This window comes from Rhipicephalus microplus, chromosome X (genome assembly GCF_043290135.1).
Source record: "Rhipicephalus microplus isolate Deutch F79 chromosome X, USDA_Rmic, whole genome shotgun sequence".
Taxonomy (NCBI): Eukaryota; Metazoa; Arthropoda; class Arachnida; order Ixodida; family Ixodidae; genus Rhipicephalus; species Rhipicephalus microplus.
The window spans coordinates 319,451,576-319,473,296 of record NC_134710.1 but is presented as its reverse complement, the minus strand read 5'-3'; the positions used below and the strand labels follow the sequence as shown (position 1 = coordinate 319,473,296).

Here is a 21,721-nt window from a genome sequence, read left to right as displayed (position 1 = left end):
GGCCGATGTCCAGAAAGACACTACCCTACCATTCACTTGAGTGCAGCTCCCCAAGTCACACATGTTGGCACGCAACAAAGCAAGCACCAATGAGAGGAAATGAAAACTAGACTAACAAGCATACATTTTAACAGGTTTTCTGAGCCAGTGTGTTTAGAACGAAAAACAAACAAAAGCACCAGTGTCCACCAGAACACTTGTTCCTGCTATACAAAAGGAGACTTTTATTTTTGATTGACGTGCATGCTACCATTGTTTTGAGTGGAAGGAGGAAGAAAGCTAAAACCAGAGATGAGAAACAAAAGCTGACATACTTGGCCAGCCTTTTCAAGCTGTCACCTCGCATTCATCTGTCAATTACAGTGAAAACAAATGAGAACATTCTAATAATTACGTGGGGCTTGTATATATATATATATATATATTCATATATATATGTATATAATATATAAATGTGTTGCCAACGCAATAATAGTAACAATAATAATAATACATAATTATCGCAATGTACAAATAGTACTATCACATCTTGCTTCATAAGCTTGCACTTTCTGCTGACAGGGAAGTGAGAGTGAGCATTCATTTGCTCACTGCAGAAGTCCTGAAATGGACTTCGGTAACAAAGCTGCTTGCTGCTGCATCTTCCTCACTGCCAATGTCTTCAAAGCTGAGGTTTGAGAATGCATTGCTTGCTTTCTCTGTTTTCCGCTTATCCTTGCGACTTGCTGAAGTGCGGAGATGTGCCGCAACTCGACGGCCTCCTTCAACTAAATCCTCAGTCATAATTGCATCTTCTGTCCTGAGCTGCTGGTAACGTTTTTTGTCTTTGCGAAACTTCCTCACGCTGCCTTCTTCGTCCGAGCTTGTTGGGCTTTTATGAGAATCAGGAAGAGTTTTGGCAACATTACCAGTGCGAGCTGCTGTAGCCAAAGTTGCTTCCATTGTTTCTCGCATACTGCTGGTACTTTCCACAGCAAAAGGAGTAGATCCAAAAAGGTCTTGATGACTCTGCGTGCGTGTTGGAATGCTAGGGGCATGGGGCTGCGGTGCCATAGACATTGACACGACAGAGTTATGGCGGCTTGCTGGCTGCGCCACTACTGACATGCTTTCATTGAAGAGGATCTTGTTATTAGGGGTTGCCTTCAGCTGTGTAAATGGAGCCGAACCAAAGAGATCTGCTTCAGAGTGTCCTCTGGTCAGCTCGCTTTCAGAGTTAGCATGCACAGAGAGACGCTGATAGTCCATACGATAATCCTGTGCGGCCACCTTATAGTCGGAAAACGCAGAGCGTGTGTAGCTGTGTTGCTGTGCTACTGGTGGAGTCGTAACAGCTGTAGCAGTTGGCAACGCAAGCGGGGGCACTGAAGACACTGATGGTTGGACTACAGAGGAGCTGCTTGTGGCATGAACTGATGGCCTAGCAGGCTCGGACAACTTTCTTGGTGGCCTCGGCTTGCGGAAAGGAGCTTGTGTAAAAACATCAGCACAATCCCTGCTTGCCACTGCTCCTTCCGTCGGAAACGACTCTCGCTTCGGCGGAGGAAGCAGGCTCTTTTGAACTTTACTGACACTAAGCTGTTCCTCTTCTGTGGCAGGCCTTATCTCAGTCTCTGATAGCTGATCTTCATCCTCTAGCAGCGGCTTCTCACCCTCCATATGTCCAACAAACATGTCTTGAAAGCCACGCGCCTGCAAGCTGCCTGTTTCTAGAACTCTTGCAGCACCATCTGCTGGCACTAAAGACTGCTTAGTCAGAACAAAAAGTTCTTTTTTAGGATCAGACTTCTTGCTTGCCCTCTGTCGACCAACTTCCACAGCATCTTCCTCTTCACTCAGCTCAACCCTTGCCTGTAGATCACTTGCAGAGCCAATAGAATCTTTGTCCTCATCTCCAGTTGGCTTGTGTTTTCGGCTGGATTCACCTCGAGTATAATCTTCATCATCTAAAAGCTTTTCATACTTGGATCGATCCTCAACAGGTATTCTGGCAAAGGCTCCAAACGATGCCAGTGCTTCCTTGGTAGACCTCCCACCCTGGCTGCCCTCCTGAGAAGCACTGGAGTTCTCACTGCAATGCCGAGCCCGAATGATGATCCCATCACCATGATCTTCGTACAGTGGCACATAGCCAGCTGCCTCTAAAGGTCCTGCAATCAAATAAATGAATGACTCATCAAGTGACAGTCTGCTACACAGGTACTGTTAGGGTACCTGAATGGTAAAAATGAGCTCAATACGCTGTCCTTGCTCTGCACTTAAATGCAGTAACCAAAACTGGCAATGTAGTGCAATAACTTCTATAAAGATTTCACAGAGAACAAGCGCTGTTCTCGCTACTGCACTTAAATGCCACTGTGGTGAGCAATAACAAAAACTAGCAATGTAGTGCAATAACTTCTATAAAGATTGAATTCACAGAGAACAAGAATGCGTACTGCTTTTTGGTGATGTCAAATAGGACACACAAATGCAATTAAACTGTAAATATGCTAGAAACTGAATTATTACACTTTGTATGTCACAAGCATGACCTAACTATGGAGCGTGCTGTAGAGAGAGGAGGGGCGCTAGATTAGTCTTGACCAACTGGGTTTTCTTAAAATTTCATCATCCAAAAACAGTCACTGTGCCTGGATTGAACTCGTGACCCTGACCTAAGCAGCATGACACCGTAGTCTACTAAGCTACAGTGATGGGGGCTCTTTATAAATGTTGTATTCAATTAAAAGCTACAGGGATAATGTGAGCAACAGAGTAATAAGCGTGCTACTGAGTGGCATGTTATACCTTTTTGCTACAGTTAAAAGAGTGCCGTGCAAAATCAAACTAGACAAACAGCTCTTACATCTACAACTATTCAAGAATAAGTGGTCGTTGGTCTATAAATATGTCTAAATTATAGTGTTAAAATATACCAAAAAATGATTTCTTGAAAAAAAAAAAAAAGAAGCAGCCGCGCCTGACTTTAGTTCCTTCTAGTACTGCTAATGTACATTTGGGAGCATGAATAAAGCAAAGTAATTAGCACTATGCTCTCACACAGAATGTGAGTGTACTTTTCTATAGTTAACATATAATACCCCTATCACATGAGGCAACTTAAGTGCACTTTGAGCGAGTGTCATTTGTGCGCTGTCACACGAGAAAGTTTAGTGTCACTCCCTGTAAAGTACACTTGCCGGAGTGTTTTCTCCAACCTCACTTCGCTGTGACGAAGTGTGTAGCCTTGGTACCAGTGGCTTGCACAGAAATACGCTGTTGCCTAAAGTGGCACTCATACAATATTTAAACCATTGTTTTCGTTTTGAGGAATACCAGTATGTATTAAAACAAGTCATAATACAACAAAAACAAAAAAACCTCGCTACTCTCACCCTAGGGCACTTTGCAGCCAAGTCCGCTAGGGGGATGCGGCAGCACATGCTGTGCAATGGCTGTGTCTGTCGCATTGTTTACTTCCAGGCACACTTGTATGCGCTACTTCCACAAAGATAACATGGTCTGACGATGAGACATAGGTGCAGAAATAAATATATGTTGCGCTACAATTCTGCCAATTGCCACTGCCATCATTTCTAAAGTACACTTCGCTTTTTTTGTATAGCAGCCAACCACCAAAATGACATTTTACGAGAGTAAGTATACTCGCTCGAAGTGCACTTAAATTGCCATGTGTGAGAGGGGTATTACAGTACCTGAGCTCTGCAAGGCTGAAAGAAAATGCTTCAACTCAGCAATAAGTCTACTTTTCAGTAACAAGAATACCATCACTTGCACGTGTGCAATTTCATATTTTATACATGAAACAGTTGCAAACAGGCTGTTCTTAAATTATGACATGGTTTCAGTACTTATTGTGAACAAATTCTCACAAATAGCAATAAAAGTTTGTAGTGAAATGCAATCATACCTACTACTATTCATTAATCAATCAGCATCAGAAGTATCAAATGAGTAGTAAGAAAATTGTAGCCACTTCTTCCTGGTTCTACCAGGGAAAGGCAAAAATAAAAATTTTACGTATTTCAACTTTTAAATAAAGTGTTCCATTTTACGTAACAAGCATGCAACCCATTATTAGCAATGCAGCACCACATGCAAATTTAAGTGCAAAAGATTGTGTCAGGCCAAAGAGCAGGCAGGGAATAAATCCCATCAGGGAGCAGAATTCACACGTTTTTTCATGTTAAGAACAGTCTAAACAGCAATAAGTAAATGAAAAGAAACCCATGCTAAATGTGAATGCTGAAAGGAAAAATAATTTTTTTTCTCATTATACATTTTGCTTTGAAGTTAGCTTAAAGCCTAAGCAAAATATTGGCAGCTTTCCGAGACTACTGGAACAAGTGATACTTTTATGCATTTCAAATGAGGTCAATAAGAAAAATTTCGGATACTTACTATCATGTGAAGAGAGTCTGTGACTGCACACTAAGGCTTTGTGCCTTCAGACTGCCTGCATGCTTAGGAGACTATGTAATATGATGTACTTTGAATGGTAATGGAAAACACTTGGTACAAGAAAACCTCAAAAAGTTTATTTGAAAAATTCATAAAAAATGATATGAAAACAATGCCAAATACTACATTGTACCGCCACAAGCCTATACGTTACCTTGATTAGCTGTGATTGTGCAATGTGCACTGGCAAGTTTTCTTTTCACCACCATGGACAACTAGTAGGCATTAAAGCACACAAAAGACATGCATATGTTATTCACCACACATGCAAAAGCCCCATGCATCCCAGACATGACAGCCCTGAAAAACACATGCAACACTTAGTAAGAAACCATCATGCACCCTTAACTTGGCAAGACAGTGCCACTTACATGAATTGAAACACTACCTTACTGTTCCAATAGGAAGACATATGCCTTATGAAAAAAAAAAAAAAAAAAAGACAAGATTTTCCTCCCCCCCCCCACTACCTCTTCAGGTTATTCTTGCAAGGAAATACACAAATTATAATTATAGCAGATGCTATAGTGAGCAAGTGCTGCACAATAAAACGATAACTATGTCCTCAAATTAATATATCAGATTTCATTTAAAGGAGTACAGACATGAACTTGAAATGTTCCCAGTTCCTCACTCTCAATGAAAACACTGATGTGGAGAGGCCTAAAAAAGAGTATTGTGGTGCCTGGTAATGCATGGAATATATTTTTAATACTGCTACCTTGAATGAACACTTTGGATTTGAATGCTGAGGGGCAGACGTTGTGTGGAGACAGCAACTCGCAACATACCAGAGGCAGATCCTTCATCTGCTCGTGGTGCATGAAAGCAACGATGAGTAAATTATTGTTCTGTGACCCCTGACAGCAATTTCTGCAATTCAGGCTGCATGCACGATGCAGAGTTCGCAAACTCGGTGGAACTGTATTGACTTGTCGGAATAATTAATGTCAGTTACACCGGGGCTGGCTAGCTAATGCTCAGCAACAAAAGCTTTAATATAAAAGTATATATATTTTATACGGTGTTATCTGACTCCAGTGTTCTTCATAACAAAAAAAAAAAAAAAAGAAAAAGTCCCTCGTACGATGTCACAAAATCGTGTCAGTACTCCTTTAAGTCCAACTGATATTTCCATAATCTCCACACAGGAACAGTACAAGACGAACAAAAATTTTGAGAAAACTTCACCAAAACGCACAAGGCAATAACGCTGCAGCTGTTGACATTCAAGGCTTGCACAACATAAGTTAGTCACCAGAAGTGCTACAAGAGCAGAGAGGTTATATATAACACTGCAAGTTTTGTACTCACAGCATCACAACACAAGACATTCACAACAGTGCTCCCTTAAAGGAAAAAAAGGGGGTTTGGGAGCGGGGCAAAACAGGCCAGCAGCACATCGTAAAGGCATATCTCCAAATGCAATAATAATGCTACTTATCATTACCTGCTAAAACTGGAAACCTTCCAATGACTAGTGTTTATCTGGGAGAGGAGGAAGACAATTCTTTTAGTCAGGAACAGTCTCCTAAGCAAGCGACAAGTTATCGAAAACTACACTGCTGGCTTATTTGTTTAAGCAGCAGACAACTTGAATTTTCTAGATGTTAACACGACAATTTTGTACAACATTAGAAATATACTTGTTTTTACAGATTCATGCCTTCCAGGTTTACCTGACAATATACAATCATAATTATGATTTGCAAATACGACACTGCTATGTCAGGTATCTTACAGCTCCACATATAGGTACATCCTGCTTTTCCAGGATGAAAAAAAAAAAGATAACTTTTTCCCTGTACACAACTTCTGACAATATAAATATGTAATAAGTAAATAGTAACTATACTTTATCATGTGAAGATTATTGGTATTCTGCTTCTAAGGAGATTGAATCTTTAAGAAATATAAAACATTTAGGTGGCAACCAAAGCCGTAACTGAAGAGCACTAACTACATATAAAACATGTTGATTGAAGAGTCAACATATCCTCTCAAAGTACTAAATGCAACATGCAGGCAAAGTTGGCACAAAAACTATCTCTCTCTTTTTCCTTATCTCCTTTTTCATATGATATATCACAATACTTGAACAGTGCCATTTAGAAATTTCCAAGTGGGAGTACAAAGCTGGGTTGCACAGCTAAGCATCACCTATGTAGAGACTTCTTGCCAAATTGGCAATATTCCCTAATCGCAAGGTAGTTGTGAGTGAAAGATCACATAAAAAAATACAGACTAAGCAAATGATTACCCCAAAACTAGTGTCCATTAATGACAAAATTGAGTATCGAGCTTTTAACTGTGCATGAGCATGTAGTTCACAAGACATTAGAAAAAAAAATAATAATAATAATAACAGAAGTAAATATGAAAAAGACATTGTTACAGCATATAAGGCCTCATTGAAATAATAAAATTGGATTCCCAATTTAGGCAACTGAGCAAAACCATCGTTTAATGCATGCATTTTTGCCAACAGACATGCTATTGATTTGGCTGGCAAGCCGAGATGCTAGTAGAAATGAATATTTCATAGCAAAACCTGACACTGAATGATGGCACTTGACTTTCAATGATTCACCTGCTCAACACTTGCCGCTGGAGTAAACGGCGTAATTTAGTAAAGTTGGCACCAGATCAACCATTGATACACAACAAGGGAGTGAGTACACATGGATTGGTAAAATTCCCATCAAATTTGCATATTATGGTTTGAATCATTCACTGTAACACTTGGTATAGTTACTTGTTTTACTTGTAAAGAAAAATACTGCTCATTTGCCTTTGTTTCTGATACTCAAACTGACTTTTAATTAAAGGTAGGTGTTTCCGCATGGCGCTTATATGGCTGTAAAGCACTATTCTCAAGATATTTTTTAGTTTGTTTAGTTCTATTGGCAGGGATTTTCAAGTGGCACAGATTAATGCGAATTCGCACTTTTCTTTTTCTTTTGATGCACTAGGAAAGTGAGGGCGCGAGCTCTTTTGCAACAATGGTAAATGCAGTGAGCCCACACCCTATGCACCTTTAATTCGTTTGTGAAACAGTTTACTTGTCCCCTATTTTCTGCCTCCTAGACATGCTGAAGGCAGCAAAATAACTAAGAAAGACTAACTGAAGGTTCAGCGACTGTCATAGCATGTGCACAAGTGGCTCTCAATCGACTACCACGAAATGTAACCAAAACATTTAAAACGAATTCAGATTTCTCCCAATGCCTTTCTTGCCAAAAATATAATATGTATTGAGAAAAAACAAACCCATAAAAGTTCACCATACCCACACATCCTTTCACGTGCAGACATCGCAGGCATGGAGTAAAGAATAGTACTGACTGACAACACAAGGTAATATTACAATGCATCATAAATCGCATCAATATGAAAGTCATGCTGGGCTAGTTCGATTCTCGATTATGGTCTTGGTATGCCAAAAATGAAAAAATCCATTTGGAACAACAAAAAAAAAATATGAACTGAGGTTGCACATACTTTGAAGTCAATACAACACATGTGCAATGTCTCCATGTCATCACATTGTGCCATCTTGATATATACAAAGAGACAATAAAAGCAAATAAATATCTAGGCACACTGATGGAATAACCCTTAAGACCTTAGAAATCAACACATTGAAGTAATTATTGGGCAGGAAATGCAGCTTTAGCCGACCGCTCTAGTACTAGCTTGAAGATACAGCACATCTGTAACATAATTCAGTCACTATACTCTGTTTCATGAGTTAACACTAACATAATTGATGCTGTAAGCTTAGTGAAAGGTGATGGGCGCTTCACCAGTCTTAGAGGGCATGCATTCCACATTTTTAAATTTTTTCTAATCCTTGATAGCTGGTTCCTTTTGTCCAGGCAGCAGCTTGAGGATGCGTTATTTGGTTTGACGCTACATTTTTTCGTATGCCGGGGCCCCGATCAAGAAAAGTTGCTATACGACATCGACCTCGATGTGTTGCAGAGTTGTGCACAATTTCTGTTAAAGAAGGAACTCTGATGCTGCGCAAGCTAACCGCTAGCAGCACTCGCTGCTTGCAGATGACAGGGCACGGAATGATAGATATATATGTGCTCACCCTCTTGATTGGTCAAAGAAAAACTGCCGCTTCCACAGGGGTGCACAGAACTACTAAAGCAGACTATAGTGCTGAACCACTCACAATAAAAATATTATAGCAACCCATTGCTGAAAGGATGAAATGTGTTAGAGTGGCCATCCTAATGCAGGTGTTCAAAACGTTTCATTAGCTGTGCACTCTGTGCACAGCTAATGAAAACGCTGTGCACATTAGATGTGCACTCCTAATTCCCTAGTTTTACTAACGTGTATCATTTCAGAGTCTTTTCTACATTGCAAAACTTCTTGCTCTAACTGTAAGCAAGTGGAGTGGAAACATAGATCACGTATGACGTAACAGAGCTGCCAACCTTCCTGCGTCCCCTACACACACTGTTTCAGCATTGTCATTAAAATTCGACGACGAATATCTCAGTTAACGTGTAGTTTTTGCAGTTTATAAAAAATGTGTATGACACAAGATCCCACAACTATTCACTATAAACAACTAGGTCCCAAATTTATAATTGAAAATTCATTTGTGAGTTTTCATTCGTCATTTCTATGCAATTTCAGCAATGGCAAAGTCTTTCCACTTATATGTAGAGTTCGTCTATGAAGACTATAGGTACCCAACCATCATAGCATTTTCATAAAAAGCCTGTATTGTCTAATAAAAAAAGCTAATGGCGACAGTCCCCTAAAAAATATTAAAGGAAAATTTAATAAAGCCAAAAAGAGGAGCATGCACTGAGGCAGGCACAAGGGCACCAGTAATATGGCAGTTCATGCAACAGGCACACAAGAGCAGTAATATTATGTAAGACTCAAAAGAAATACACATTTTTGAATCTGCAAATTAAAGTGCTTCTACAGTGCAGTCACGACATACACACAAAATAAAGCTTACTGGCAAAACCTTCTCACAAACGCAATAAAAAGAGCAGCAAGAAACCACAGGACAGTGTTCCTGAATCTAAGTAGCTTGGACGTCTAGGAAGATCAGCTCCATTACATTTTTTAATGTTTGTAACTGTTTATTCACTTGCTTCAGCATTTGAAAATGGCCTTTAAATGTGAAAAAAAAAAAAAAAAAACTTCTTCATGTAAGGGAAGAACACCTACATTGATAATTTGGACACCAAAACTTTTTCGTTCATGCTTAGATGCAAAGCAAATCGATGCCATGTACACAGCACTATTCAGTTACTCACATATGATTGAAAAGAAAGCTTTTGTACTATCCCCTACCTACAGAAAAACAGCATTATTCAGAAAAACAGCATTATTCATCGGTTCCCTGACAACACATTGCGGAGAAAAAGAAAAGGAAGCTGTGTAAGTGCTAAACCAGAGAAAGTTTCGAGGACATATCGTTAACTCTTTCTATACAGTAATAAAATATTAGCATTCATGCCTGATACTCTCTGCAACACAGCTAGTAAGTATCAACTATCAATAAAACTGATTGTTCATGCAACCGGCACTTTCAAGCAAAGATAGAGTCCCATTCTCTGTGGGTAAAGCAGTGCACAAAACTAGGACTAACAAAGACGAAAAACTTCACACATGCCGCAAGTGTCGTGTTTTGTAGATCTTAGTCCTAGTCCTGTCCCCTGCTTCAATGACACAGCAAGACGACCAACTGCCAACTCAAAGGATTTTCCCCTTTACAAGCCCATGTTTGCATGCGAGGCATTGTGTGCTGAAAAACAGCAATCACCTGAATATAGGTGACATAACCTTTGTCAAAGCAACAAACTAGAAAGGTCTCAATACATGAGTAATCGGAGAAGTGTGCCCAAACCGCTTTAGCCTGCCGAGTTAAAACTTTACAAAAAGTTGATCTCGCACATACCCGATGCCTTTACTATACCACTATATAATAGCAAACTTCATGCAAGGTTAGAATTTGAGTGAAGTTTGACACCTCAGAACTGCACAGTTGATTATGAAGCATGCTCTATTAATTGAAATTAATTTTGACAACATGGGGTGACATAATCTAAATACTTCAAAACTTTTCTTTCACCCTCCCTAAAATACGGCCACAGGGATACATAGTTTAAACCACAACCTCATGCTCAGCTAAAGAATGGCATAGCAACTAAGCTATACAGGCAAAGTTTCTGCAAAGGACAAGTGAAATGACTACTGGCAAAGGAGGGCCTTTCAAGCTTTCACTATAGCCTGTCTCAGACATGTGTTGGTGGAAATCTTTTCCTATTTTCAGAACAGGTGAATTCAGAAATTGGCGAAAGGATATCATTTGCAGGACACAATTCAGTGCTTACCAATCAACCCATTACTGAGGAGGGTTAATCGTTGTCCAATATCTAATAATGGAAAATAAAAGTGTTGCATGAATCGACATATACTTCATGCAGAGTTGCTGTGCAGCATAATGCAGTGCTATGCTGCGCACACTTGTTCTAGTTGCAACCAAGAAATGCTTCGTGGAAATTTTAATAAACTGACAAGATGATTCTTTTTGAACACCCTCTTAAATCGGAACTCAGTTTACAGCAAATATTTACGAAAGACCAGGAGCTAAGGCACAAACCACACCAAATTGCATTAAAAGTTGTCTAGTTGAGGTAAAGAAATAAAGACTTCCCTTGTAAAGCAATGACCAAACTTCCTGTATATGCTGCGCGCCTAACAAGTACATCCTCAACTATAGCACTGCAAAATCAACAACACCCACATAATATACAACTGTTGAAGATTCATACACTTGCTATCACACAACAAATGTAATAAAACAAATAAAACTTCCTAAGAAATTCATGTACTTAAAGCTTCGAATCAATTGATTAAAACTGTCCCATTAATGAACACAGCTACGACTTGGAACTAACAAAATCTGATTTTACGAATTTCCTGATTTCCTACATTTCCATTCACCAATAAGTACCTACTCAAATGAACAATTCTTTTATGGCCCCGAACTTGATTTAACGAAGTTTTTCTGGAAAAAAATAAGCAAAAATGTAGTGATTTCTTCACAATTTTCACACAAATGCCTTTTTGTTAGATCTATCGTGTTAATGCTATCGTGTTAGAATTGCTAACTGGTCATGGCACTAGTTTTCATTTGAAGAGGCTGCACACTGCGCCCATACAAGGATCAATGAACTTGACCATCGACAGTCGGTAGCGCTTTTACATATCAAATGTGGCAATAGTGATTTGTTGTTCTAGCGAATACTTCCACAGCAACACAGTGGTTGCTTTCATGGTTTATGCAACAGATGGCACTGATCACCTCCTTGAAACTTTCACACTGCTGATCGTTGTACCTGATCACACATAAAAGGGTGCCTGCAACATTTTTCAAAGTAATCTTTGAATGGCTGTATTAAAAGAGCTCATTGCCCAAGGAATTGATTGCTGCAAAAAGTTTTTAGAATCCATCATGTACAAGCAGACTTGCAGGGATTTGAAGCACACTAAAAGAGCATTCTTTTTTAAATGTGTAAGCTGAAAGCTACGCAGATAGATGGGGAGGAAAAAGAGCAAAAAGATGTGCCCCTTCATCACCACGCGTCACAACTTTTGAGCATTTTTCCTTCACTTTTTTTTTTTTTCTCTGAACAAACCGCTTACTTTGAGTGAGCTCGCGCGTGGCTACTTGGTGGCCTTCAGTGAATGGCTGCGGTAACTTACAAAGTACTGCAGGGCTCCTTCAACTACATTCCTTTTCCCGTGTTATATTGGCAGGTTGTGGCCCTCTACCTTGACTATATCACCTGTACATTAGAGGCTTCATGCATGGGCTGCGCTAGCGAAATTTTCACACGTGCAGGCGTGTATTAGTGGCAAATAAAATCCCGTGGTAGCTTTCAGGTGACACTACATTAAAATTTGATTTCAAAGAACAAACAAATCCATTTCTCGATTTTACGAACTCGCATATTTAACAAATTAAGCCAAGCACAGCCATCGCTACGAGTTTCAACTGTACAACCAACTAGACTTGTCTGCAAAACCGCAAAATACTAGATTTTTGCATGCCATGTGTATCACCTTCTGTGGTTTCAGCGCTCATTTAGTGCAGCTGTTCCGAAAGCCTGTGTCCCTGCGTGGAATACACCTTCAAGGAACACTGATCTTTCTGAGCTGTATGTGCAGCCGCAGAGAGGCAGCATTTAAGTAATCCATGCTGACTGCTACTGCACTTCACTCCAAATAAAGCACGCTGCACAATCTGCACAGCTAAACATGGATGGGGTACAGCATCTGAGAATGCACTGTGCCATTACAACATGGTGCCCAACAACAGCGATAAGTGTGACAGCGAACTGTAGCTCACGTGCCCCTAGTACAGTGAAAGATGCGCCGTATCTATTCCTCTCTCACTGTAGCACCTCAAATGCCAATGAAGCTAGACGTGGCATCCGAGGCTGCACTGGCACCACTACAACCCCAGTGGCCACAAGCTAACTAAGCTAAGCTTGCAGTATTCTCATATTTCACAGTAGTACAGACGACAACACGCTTATGTTTGTGAGCTTCAGGACTGCATCAGGCTAATGGCTCACATGATCTAAAGTGCCACTGCATGTGCACTCAGCCTGCAAATGCATTCAGGAGCACCGCGCATGCCAAAACACTCAGTACTGCTCTCTCAAGTTACTGAAAAAATGTACATATATAGCTGCGGTGGCACCCTAACACTGCCCGAACCCTTGGTCATAGATGGCAAAGAAAGCAGAAGGGCTCACTAACATAGGGCAAGACACCTTAAGAACAAAACCAACATTTTGCAGCACAAAATGCAGGGGTGCAACAGCTGAAATAGAATTTAGAGCTATTTTTGGAGCTATAAAATGTTGCTTCTAGAGCACGAAAATCCAAATTTGGAGCAGGTTACGGAAAACAAGACATCAATTTTTCATCTCAAAATCCCAAATTCAGAGCAGCACAACAAAGAAGGCTTATTTCTAGAAATAAGAAATATGTGTAAACCATTCAACATCCCCTAAATCATGCATAGTGCTCATGGGCACAGCTATCTTAATAAAAGCAATACTTTGACCCCCCCCCCCCCCCCCCCACTGTGCAAGCAATAAGGTAGCCAACATTAGAATGGCTGCACCTGTCAGATCTGCTGACAGACTCTGCAAGTTCAAATGTGGATCTGCCAAGCTGGCGACCTTAAAATTAAGTTGATTAGTAAAACAGTAACCAGTGGTGGTGGTGAAAAAAAAACTGGGTAGCGCGGTTTATTGTGACTTCGGTTCTAAAAATGTCCTACACACCTACAAACGATTAATAGTTATTTTTGAGAGGTCAGTGATCATACTAGCACTCACAATTAAGTGGTGCATATGGGCATGAGTAATTGAAGCACAAAATGTACTGTGTCCCATCACTAGTGTTAGCAGCCCCTTCTAAATCATAATATGCTTTTCCACAGAGCACTGGGGTACAGTAGCAAAGATAGCTTAAGCAGCATTCTGCACGGGATAAAAATGGCCAAGAAATTTAGAAGTGCCCTCCACCCCAACCCCAGACAATTTTTCTTTTATGGTGGGGTCAGGTTTGGGGCATAACTGCTTGGCTCCCTTGCCAGGCACATTTGATCTGATAAAGTAACAATGGCACACATTTGCTGGACAGGCAACGGCACCAGAAATCTATGGGCGGGACGACGCAACTTCCAGACAGAAAAACGTTTCATGTGGTGTTTCGCTTGGTCTATGGCAATGCCAGTGTTCGCAGCAGCACATCAAGTTTGCCCACAGAAAATGTGGCATATGTTTCCAGCTTTAGCTCTTTACATGCCATAGCAGTGTTTGCCGACTAGGAAATTCGTACTTCCCGTGTAGCATTGGTGGGCACGAAAATACATTTTTGTCTTGAAGTTGCGCTGTCCCATTGATAGGTATACGCTGTGGTCGGCAGACTGAGTAGCGCACGGCGTTGTAACATTATCTGGTCAATTGCATCTCATGGATGTCCTCACCTAAAGAGTATATATATCTTGCACCATGGTAGGGTGGCTAGAATCTAACCGTGGTTTAGGTTTAGCGTATCAGCACATGATTTGGATGGGTTGATAATGCCTTAACTGAAGGTAGCTAATGTGTCCTCCATTTCTCACTGAAATTAGTGCAACTGAGAAAATATTGAGGCTGGTTCGACATTTCGGTGCAGCGTGGCACAACTTCGTGGTTTTGACTCAGCTCAGCGCAAAAATGGGGAATTGTGTCTAATTGGCGAAATTGGTGCAGCTGTTGGACTCCTGGCAATGCCTTGCTGCAACACGCCTCTATGAAAGGTTATAGTGTTTGCATTATTCTGGTGTGCCCCAAATTTTAATGTGCCAAATATTTTACACATTTGAAAAACGAGAAAAAAAATAAGTTTTTTCCAATTTCACTTTAGAGCCAGCTAGCAATGCACACACAAAGTAGAGGACTCCACATGGAATCGTCAAAGTTGAATGCGCATTGCAAATGTGCACTTCATTTTTGCTAATAAGTGAAGAAAAGTGCACAGTTGAATTATGTAAATAAGGTAGCCATGGCTGAGCTGCACACACTCATGCTGGCCACTGGGCTGGCTCATGAAAGTTAGGGCAAATCTGATATGAGCAGCTATGTGTAAAACGACCCCACACAACCACCACCACCTCATTTGAGTTGTCTACACAAGAAGCAGACATGACTTAGAAGCAGTCTTCAGCAAAAGCATTGCCAAATCAAGAGGGTCACCCTATCCACGGTTTTTAAAAAAGCCAATCACTAGGTTGGGGAATAAGGCCAACACACGATTGTACTATTTGAGCATTATTTTTAAATCCAGAAGCTGCAGTATACAGCTCTTGATGATTGATTGATTGATGTGTGGGGTTTAACATCCCAAAACCACCATATGATTATGAGAGACGCCGGTAGTGGAGGGCTCCGGAAATTTCGGCCACCTGGTGTTCTTTAACGTGCGCCCAAATCTGAGCACACGGGCCTTCAACATTTCCGCCCCCATTGGAAATGCAGCCGCCGCAGCCGGGATTCAAACCCGCGACCTGTGGGTCAGCAGCCGAGTACCTTAGCCACTAGACTACCACTAGACTACCGTGGCGGAGCTGTAGTTTACAGTTCTCGGGTGGTTGATATATATATGTAAATTAGAGTTGTGTGAACAGCAAAATATTGAGTGTGAAGTGAATTCAAATATTAAAACTTGAGTGCGAATCGAACTGCATATATTTCGAATATTGTCAAAATTAGTTTAATATTTTTCACATACTTCAAAGTGCAGATACAGAAGAAATGCTACAGAAGATCCATAAGCACATTCTAATGAGATACCCTAGTTGTTTTATCAAGTATGAGGCAATGCAGAGACCAAATCGTAAATATTTATATAATTTAAGGCAAACAATATGCTGCTGACAATACTTTAGACAAGAAAGGAAGAGATGCCGTTTCCTTTACCTTTCCCCTCCTCAACTTCTGTGGAGGCCCTACTGATCTGGCAGACAAGGGCATGCAGCCTTCGAATTCGGAGTTGATCTGCTCTGCAGATGTCAACGTATAAAAACATCTGAAACTTTAGATGCTGAAAATCTTCGTCTGAATTTTCGTGGTTTTCTAGTCTGAATTGGTATTAATTAAAGCCCGCACTTTTCCTACGTGGGTTCGAACCAGTGCTTTTGTAACTCAATAAGTTTATGACTGCATCAGCGCCCTAAAGGCAGCTTCGCCGCACTACCAGAATAGAATGCAGTGTAGCACATTCAAAAATACGAAGGGGCCACTGTAATGGCACAGTGCATCTACATGTTAGGACCAACGTTTTAACGCGATAGCGTTAGAGAGCTGGTGTCGCAGAAATTCCGCCATCGGCGTCGGCCCCGTTGATTGTGAGCGAAAAATCGTCCGTGAGCGAAAAAGCTCGTTACAGAGATCGCCGCGGGAGGCCGCTACTAGTCCACTAATGCGCACGCAATAACACTGAAGAAGTCAAGCATTCGAAGAAAAAAGAATAAAAAGGGCTCAAGGTCATGAGGCATGGGTAATGTAGTTTCTTTGCCGCTGCCACTTCTTCCTGCTTAGCTTCCAGCGCTTTCGTCGGGATGAGACAAGAGAGAATGCAAGTGCAGCATGCGACAAAGCTTTGCAACTCCACTCGCACTGGATGGATTCATAAAATTTTTGTGTCGTTGAATTTGTGAGGCAATAAGCTTTTCCTGGTTACTTGAAAAAGTGTTTTAGGGCCCCTTCAACGCATTTTGTTCTGCAGGTGTCACGACGAAAACGAGCCCATTCGGCGACTTGTAGGGGCATTTGGGAAGCCTCAAACTACGTCGAAAAAGGCCGGGATAGTGCAGCCATCGCCACTAAAAACACACAGGAACTTTCAAACAGCTTTAAAAATAGACAACTATGTCCACCTAGTGGAAAACATATCATGCCTTTCCAGAGGCATTGATCAAGCAAACAGCAAATGCTAGATAATGTGCTGCTATCTGTGAGGCATTGTTAGACTCTTTATGGCCTCCAAGATGGCAAGCGCACGGCATGTATCTTGGAGGCCATGCGACTCTTGCTTTAGATCAAAAAGCTGTACGCACCATTCGAGCGTGCGCGCTGGTACAATCTACTGTGTGCGTGTGTGTGTGTGTATGTAACAAAACATATTGCATAACAATATTAATAAGTATGCACTTAGCGGTTGAAAGGTGCACTAGGGGCCGGATTTCGCTATCACGTTCAGCTCTTAAAGGCGAAGCTTAAGGGGTCCTCCAATTTTTTTCTCAAGTCAACACATTTGTGACCGTAGCATAGTCTGAAAGCCAGTTTTGCCGCAATGCAACGATGTAATGAGGTGAAGCACAAAAAAATCGAAGGGTTACTGTTGATTGGCTGTTGACTGTCTTCGGGAACTTTGAATACTTTGATAGCATAATTCCAGTGTGAATCGAATCAAATAGCAAAAACTATTAGAAAAATATTAGAAAGTTCAAATATTCGCACACCCATAGTGAAAAAAGCCTTGTCCAGGCCACTTAATGGAAAATTAAGGTCAGTGTGCATTTATGCATGCATGTAACTTAACTTAGATGTGAGCCATGCTGCTGAAAAGGAGCAGAGACAATGTAGCTGATGAACCTCAAAAAAAAAAAAAATATATATATATATATAAATAAAAGATGTTGAAATTTTGCACACCAAACATGAACAAGATCATATGAATATTAAATGCGACATCTGGAAAGTGCTTGGTTGTATTGTTAAGCAATGTGATAACGCATGCATGTTACACATGGGTTTGTAGAAATGGCATTTATATACTTACTGTAGTGCCTGTTTTTTCTGTGGAAGTATTTTTGGCATTAAGTCAATCCTTATTATGAAACATGCACCAGCTAGCCCAAAAAATAGCAAGCACTGTTGAACCTATTGAATACATAACAGCAACTGAAAATTTGACACCAAATAAAATTTTGTTAAATATTTTGGAAATAAATTATCCGTGATGTAGCAAGTGCAAGAGCGGTAAGCATACCAATTGCTTATTGATATGCAACTTTTTTTGCGTTTCTTTAAGCATGCACCAACTACCCCAACAACTAGGCTTGTACAAGCAGTGATTTTTAGGTTTGAAGTAAATTTGAAGCAAATAGTGATTTTCGTCGAATAATTTCGGATTGAATGCTATAGTCGAATCTCATTAATTCGAACTTCCAGTTAATTAGAACTGATGCTGTGGTCTCATCAAAGCTATGTGTATTCAAATGGGCGAAAACACCCTGTAATTCGAATGCGCAAGCACTTCTGACAATTAATTTGAACATACCCTGCTCCGAATATGCTCTCAGCACCATGCCGTGGCGTGCATGCGTATGGCACTAAGTGATAAGCGAATGGTACTGATAACGCCTCTCAACGGGAGCAACCAGGTGTTATTCATACAGCACACGTTGGCTAGTTCTAATTTCTGTAATATCGTAGGTCATCACCGCCGATGTAGAACTTCCGATAATACATCAAATTGCGATTGCCGCCCGCACCTCGGCTTGCGTAAAGCGCTCGCACTGCGAAGGTAAGAAATTCGTGTCCACGCAAACGAACCGCCGAATGTACAGGGGTCGGTTTTATTGCATAAGAAGAAAGAAAACGAAGTCACACTGCCGCCGACGAAAACACGCCGCGCGCGCGCCATCTCGGAGGTTATGGTTTAGATTACAAAACGAAGCAGTAGAAAATCATCATTCATTAAAACTGTGCCACATGATCGCCGACGCGTCATGAGTCACAAATAAAGCACCATGGTGCCCGTTCATGAACTAGTTTGGACGTGCATTCTGTCACCACGGCTTCACAAATAGCCAAGTATTTCTCTCTACCTGCAGACACCGATGTGCGGATTTCGCGTGTGATGGCTTTTTTAAGCGCAAAATGCAATGAGAACTTACTTGTCTAAATAAGCTAGTAGCTAATGGACGTAAATCGAGAATGGGGTGTACGCGTTGTGTTGCTCATGGAACCCATTTTGAGGACCCATGTGCACGTGCCAAAGCATCCAGGAGACGCGTCGCATGCAGAGAAATGAAGTACTCCATGTTTACAGTTACTTGCTTACGGCAAACGCACACACGTAGGTCACCGCACGCAGCAGCATCGACATAATAACTGCAGCAACCGAAGGAACGTGCTACAGACAACAAAGAACCTGAAAGTCAACCCCTATTTACAACAGTTTACAGGAGATTATGGCAGCACCATCAAAACCTTCATCACCAGAAAATTGCAAAGCAAAAAAAAAAAAAAGCGTCAACTCGGCCTTTTTTTCGCCTTGAAGCTGAGGTTGGCATCAAAATTCTAGCTTTCAAGGCTGTTTAGGAGTAGTTCGGCGCAATTTTCGTGATTTTTATGCTTTTGGAGCAGCTTGGCGCAAGAAAACGGAAATGTATAAAAAATGCGCAATATGCACAGCTGTCTCACCTCTGCATATGCAATTTCACAATTCCGAAAACACCAATCTAACTACGACACTAGGTTTGTCGATCTAAACCAAGCCACGGTTCCTCTTTAGTACCCCTTTAATGTTGAAGTGGAGCTCCGCAACAATCAACTTCCTCCCAATAAGGTGTTTTCCCAGGTTAGCACTCTTTCACTGCTAAGAAACCATCTTTACGTGCTAACATTAATTTAAACAGGTGTTTTTAAGGCATAGCACCCCTTCACTGCAATGAAACCACCTTTACAGGAATTATATTCCAGCTATTCATTTATTCGTCAATCTCGAATACTTCGAAATTTTCAATAATTGAAATTCGAATTGAAGCAAGTTCAAATTTTCAATGCATTCCAATATTTGCACAAGCCTACTAATAACAACTTTTAAAGATACTAATTTTTATACAGTAAAAAACTGATAATTCATACTTCCGGTTAATGCAAACAAAATTATTTTTTTTTGTTGGCCCTCTTTTCTTTCAATGTATTTAAAAGCCTCTTGATTGAAACTTCATAACTCGGTTAATTCATACTTTTTGCAGGTCCATACGAGAAAATATCAGCTGCTTTCCAATTACTATATAAAAATGTTTGTGCTTATATAATCCTAACATTCTAAATATGAAAAATAAGCACCTGAGGTATAGACATCACAAAGATGTCTATACCAGTTGAGAAGTATCACGATTTACCATGCGTGTGCTTTGCTTCAAATGTTTGAAACAAAGCACGCACATGGTAAATCGTGATGCTTCTCAACTGGTAAAGACATCTTTGTGATGAAAGCACATGCAATGAAGCCCCCCCCCCCCCCTCAGTTGGCAATTGACGATTTCTTCAAAAGGTCTGATCAGCAGTAAATGGCCAATAACCTTGTGGACTTTACACCTCTGCTTTCTGTCCATTGCGTGCAGTTAGGGCTTAAAAACACTTTGAAAAATTTTTACATTGATAAAATCAATGCCCAATCATATGTGTGGTGTCACCTTCTTGATAATTCTTGATAATTCAAACAAAATTCGGAGGACCCTTCAAGTTTGAATTAATGAGAGTCGACTGTATTTTAGGTTATCACCTCGCTCCCATGCGATTCTATTCTAAGGTGAAGTTTTTTTGCAGGGTCTGATTGGCACTCACAGTGCATTCATCAGACCACCTGCAGAGCAGCAGTTTGGTTTAGCGAGCACATCATTCAGTGTCATATCAATCAGGCAGATACCCAAGGTTATTTGGCAAGTTGATGTGGTAGAATGATGCACCTAGAGTTGTGGCTTTCCATGCGCCATATGTCTGCTGTGTAGAGGACTTTGTTGCCAAGACCCATCAGAATGTGGAAATTATAGCTGGCTTTCAAGTTTTTCTTCTTCAAGCAGCCCAACTATTCAGACATCTTCTGTGGCCCTACCTTGTTATGAAGAACTGGCTAGCTATTGCACATTGTAAAAAAAGGTTGAATTTTAATGTCATAGAATTTGGGCAATATCATGGAGGAAAGTTATATAGTTGAACCTCAAAGTTCAACTGTATAACAACGTAATTCTGACTCACTCAAGGTGTGAGGGTAGCAAAGGCACTGAAATGGCAATGCCAGATACAGTTACGAAGGACCTGAGCCCATAATCTCCATAAACTAGGTTCACTGTACATGCTGTATACCATTTGAGGGAATGCACAATTAATAGAGCATATTCACAACAATATCCTATACACCTTGTTTTGATAATCCTGCAACTGCACAATGTAGAAGAACAACCAAGTGAATGGTAGCTTTAAAATGACAACTGCCTTATTCGATAATGAATATAAAAAAGAGATAAAGCATAAACAATACTAACTTTATATCTTTGAATTAATGTTAACGTACAAATAAGGTAAAGAAACCTATCAAACTGTGCTACAGTAAGATTATAGATTAAATGTCTAGAACTGTTTGTTTAGCCTTCGTTTTTTAAAAACCATGCTAGCTTAAGATATCTAACAACTCTTTATGTGCCAACGATGAAAGCAATTGCACACAAGCTGGGAAGTGGTAGTGGCAGTTGCAGCAGTAACCACAATAACAAAGGTGGTGTTGGTGGTGGTGTTGTTGGAGGGCGAAATTAGCACCAGGGATTACCTCCAGCCTGGGATGAAGTAGTAGACAGAGGATTCAATGCTGTCTTTCCGGAGGAGTTCCTCGCTCGGCCTGGTTTCCCTGCAGAGAC

The 21,721-nt window shown here is 40.7% G+C and overlaps 1 protein-coding gene across 2 annotated transcripts in view; it reads right to left on the bottom strand.

The window, feature by feature from the left end:
* Nucleotides 1-349: 349 nt before the first annotated feature.
* Nak (Numb-associated kinase) overlaps nt 350-21,721 on the bottom strand; it is a 127,869-nt gene continuing 106,497 nt past the window's right edge. For both annotated transcript variants that reach the window (XM_037413688.2, XM_037413689.2), the window contains 2 exons: nt 21,634-21,711; nt 350-2,150 (listed from right to left, as the gene is read on the bottom strand). In XM_037413688.2, the coding sequence (XP_037269585.1) occupies nt 580-2,150; nt 21,634-21,711 (1,649 nt within the window). In that variant the 3' untranslated portion in view covers nt 350-579. The remainder of the gene's footprint in view (nt 2,151-21,633; nt 21,712-21,721) is intronic.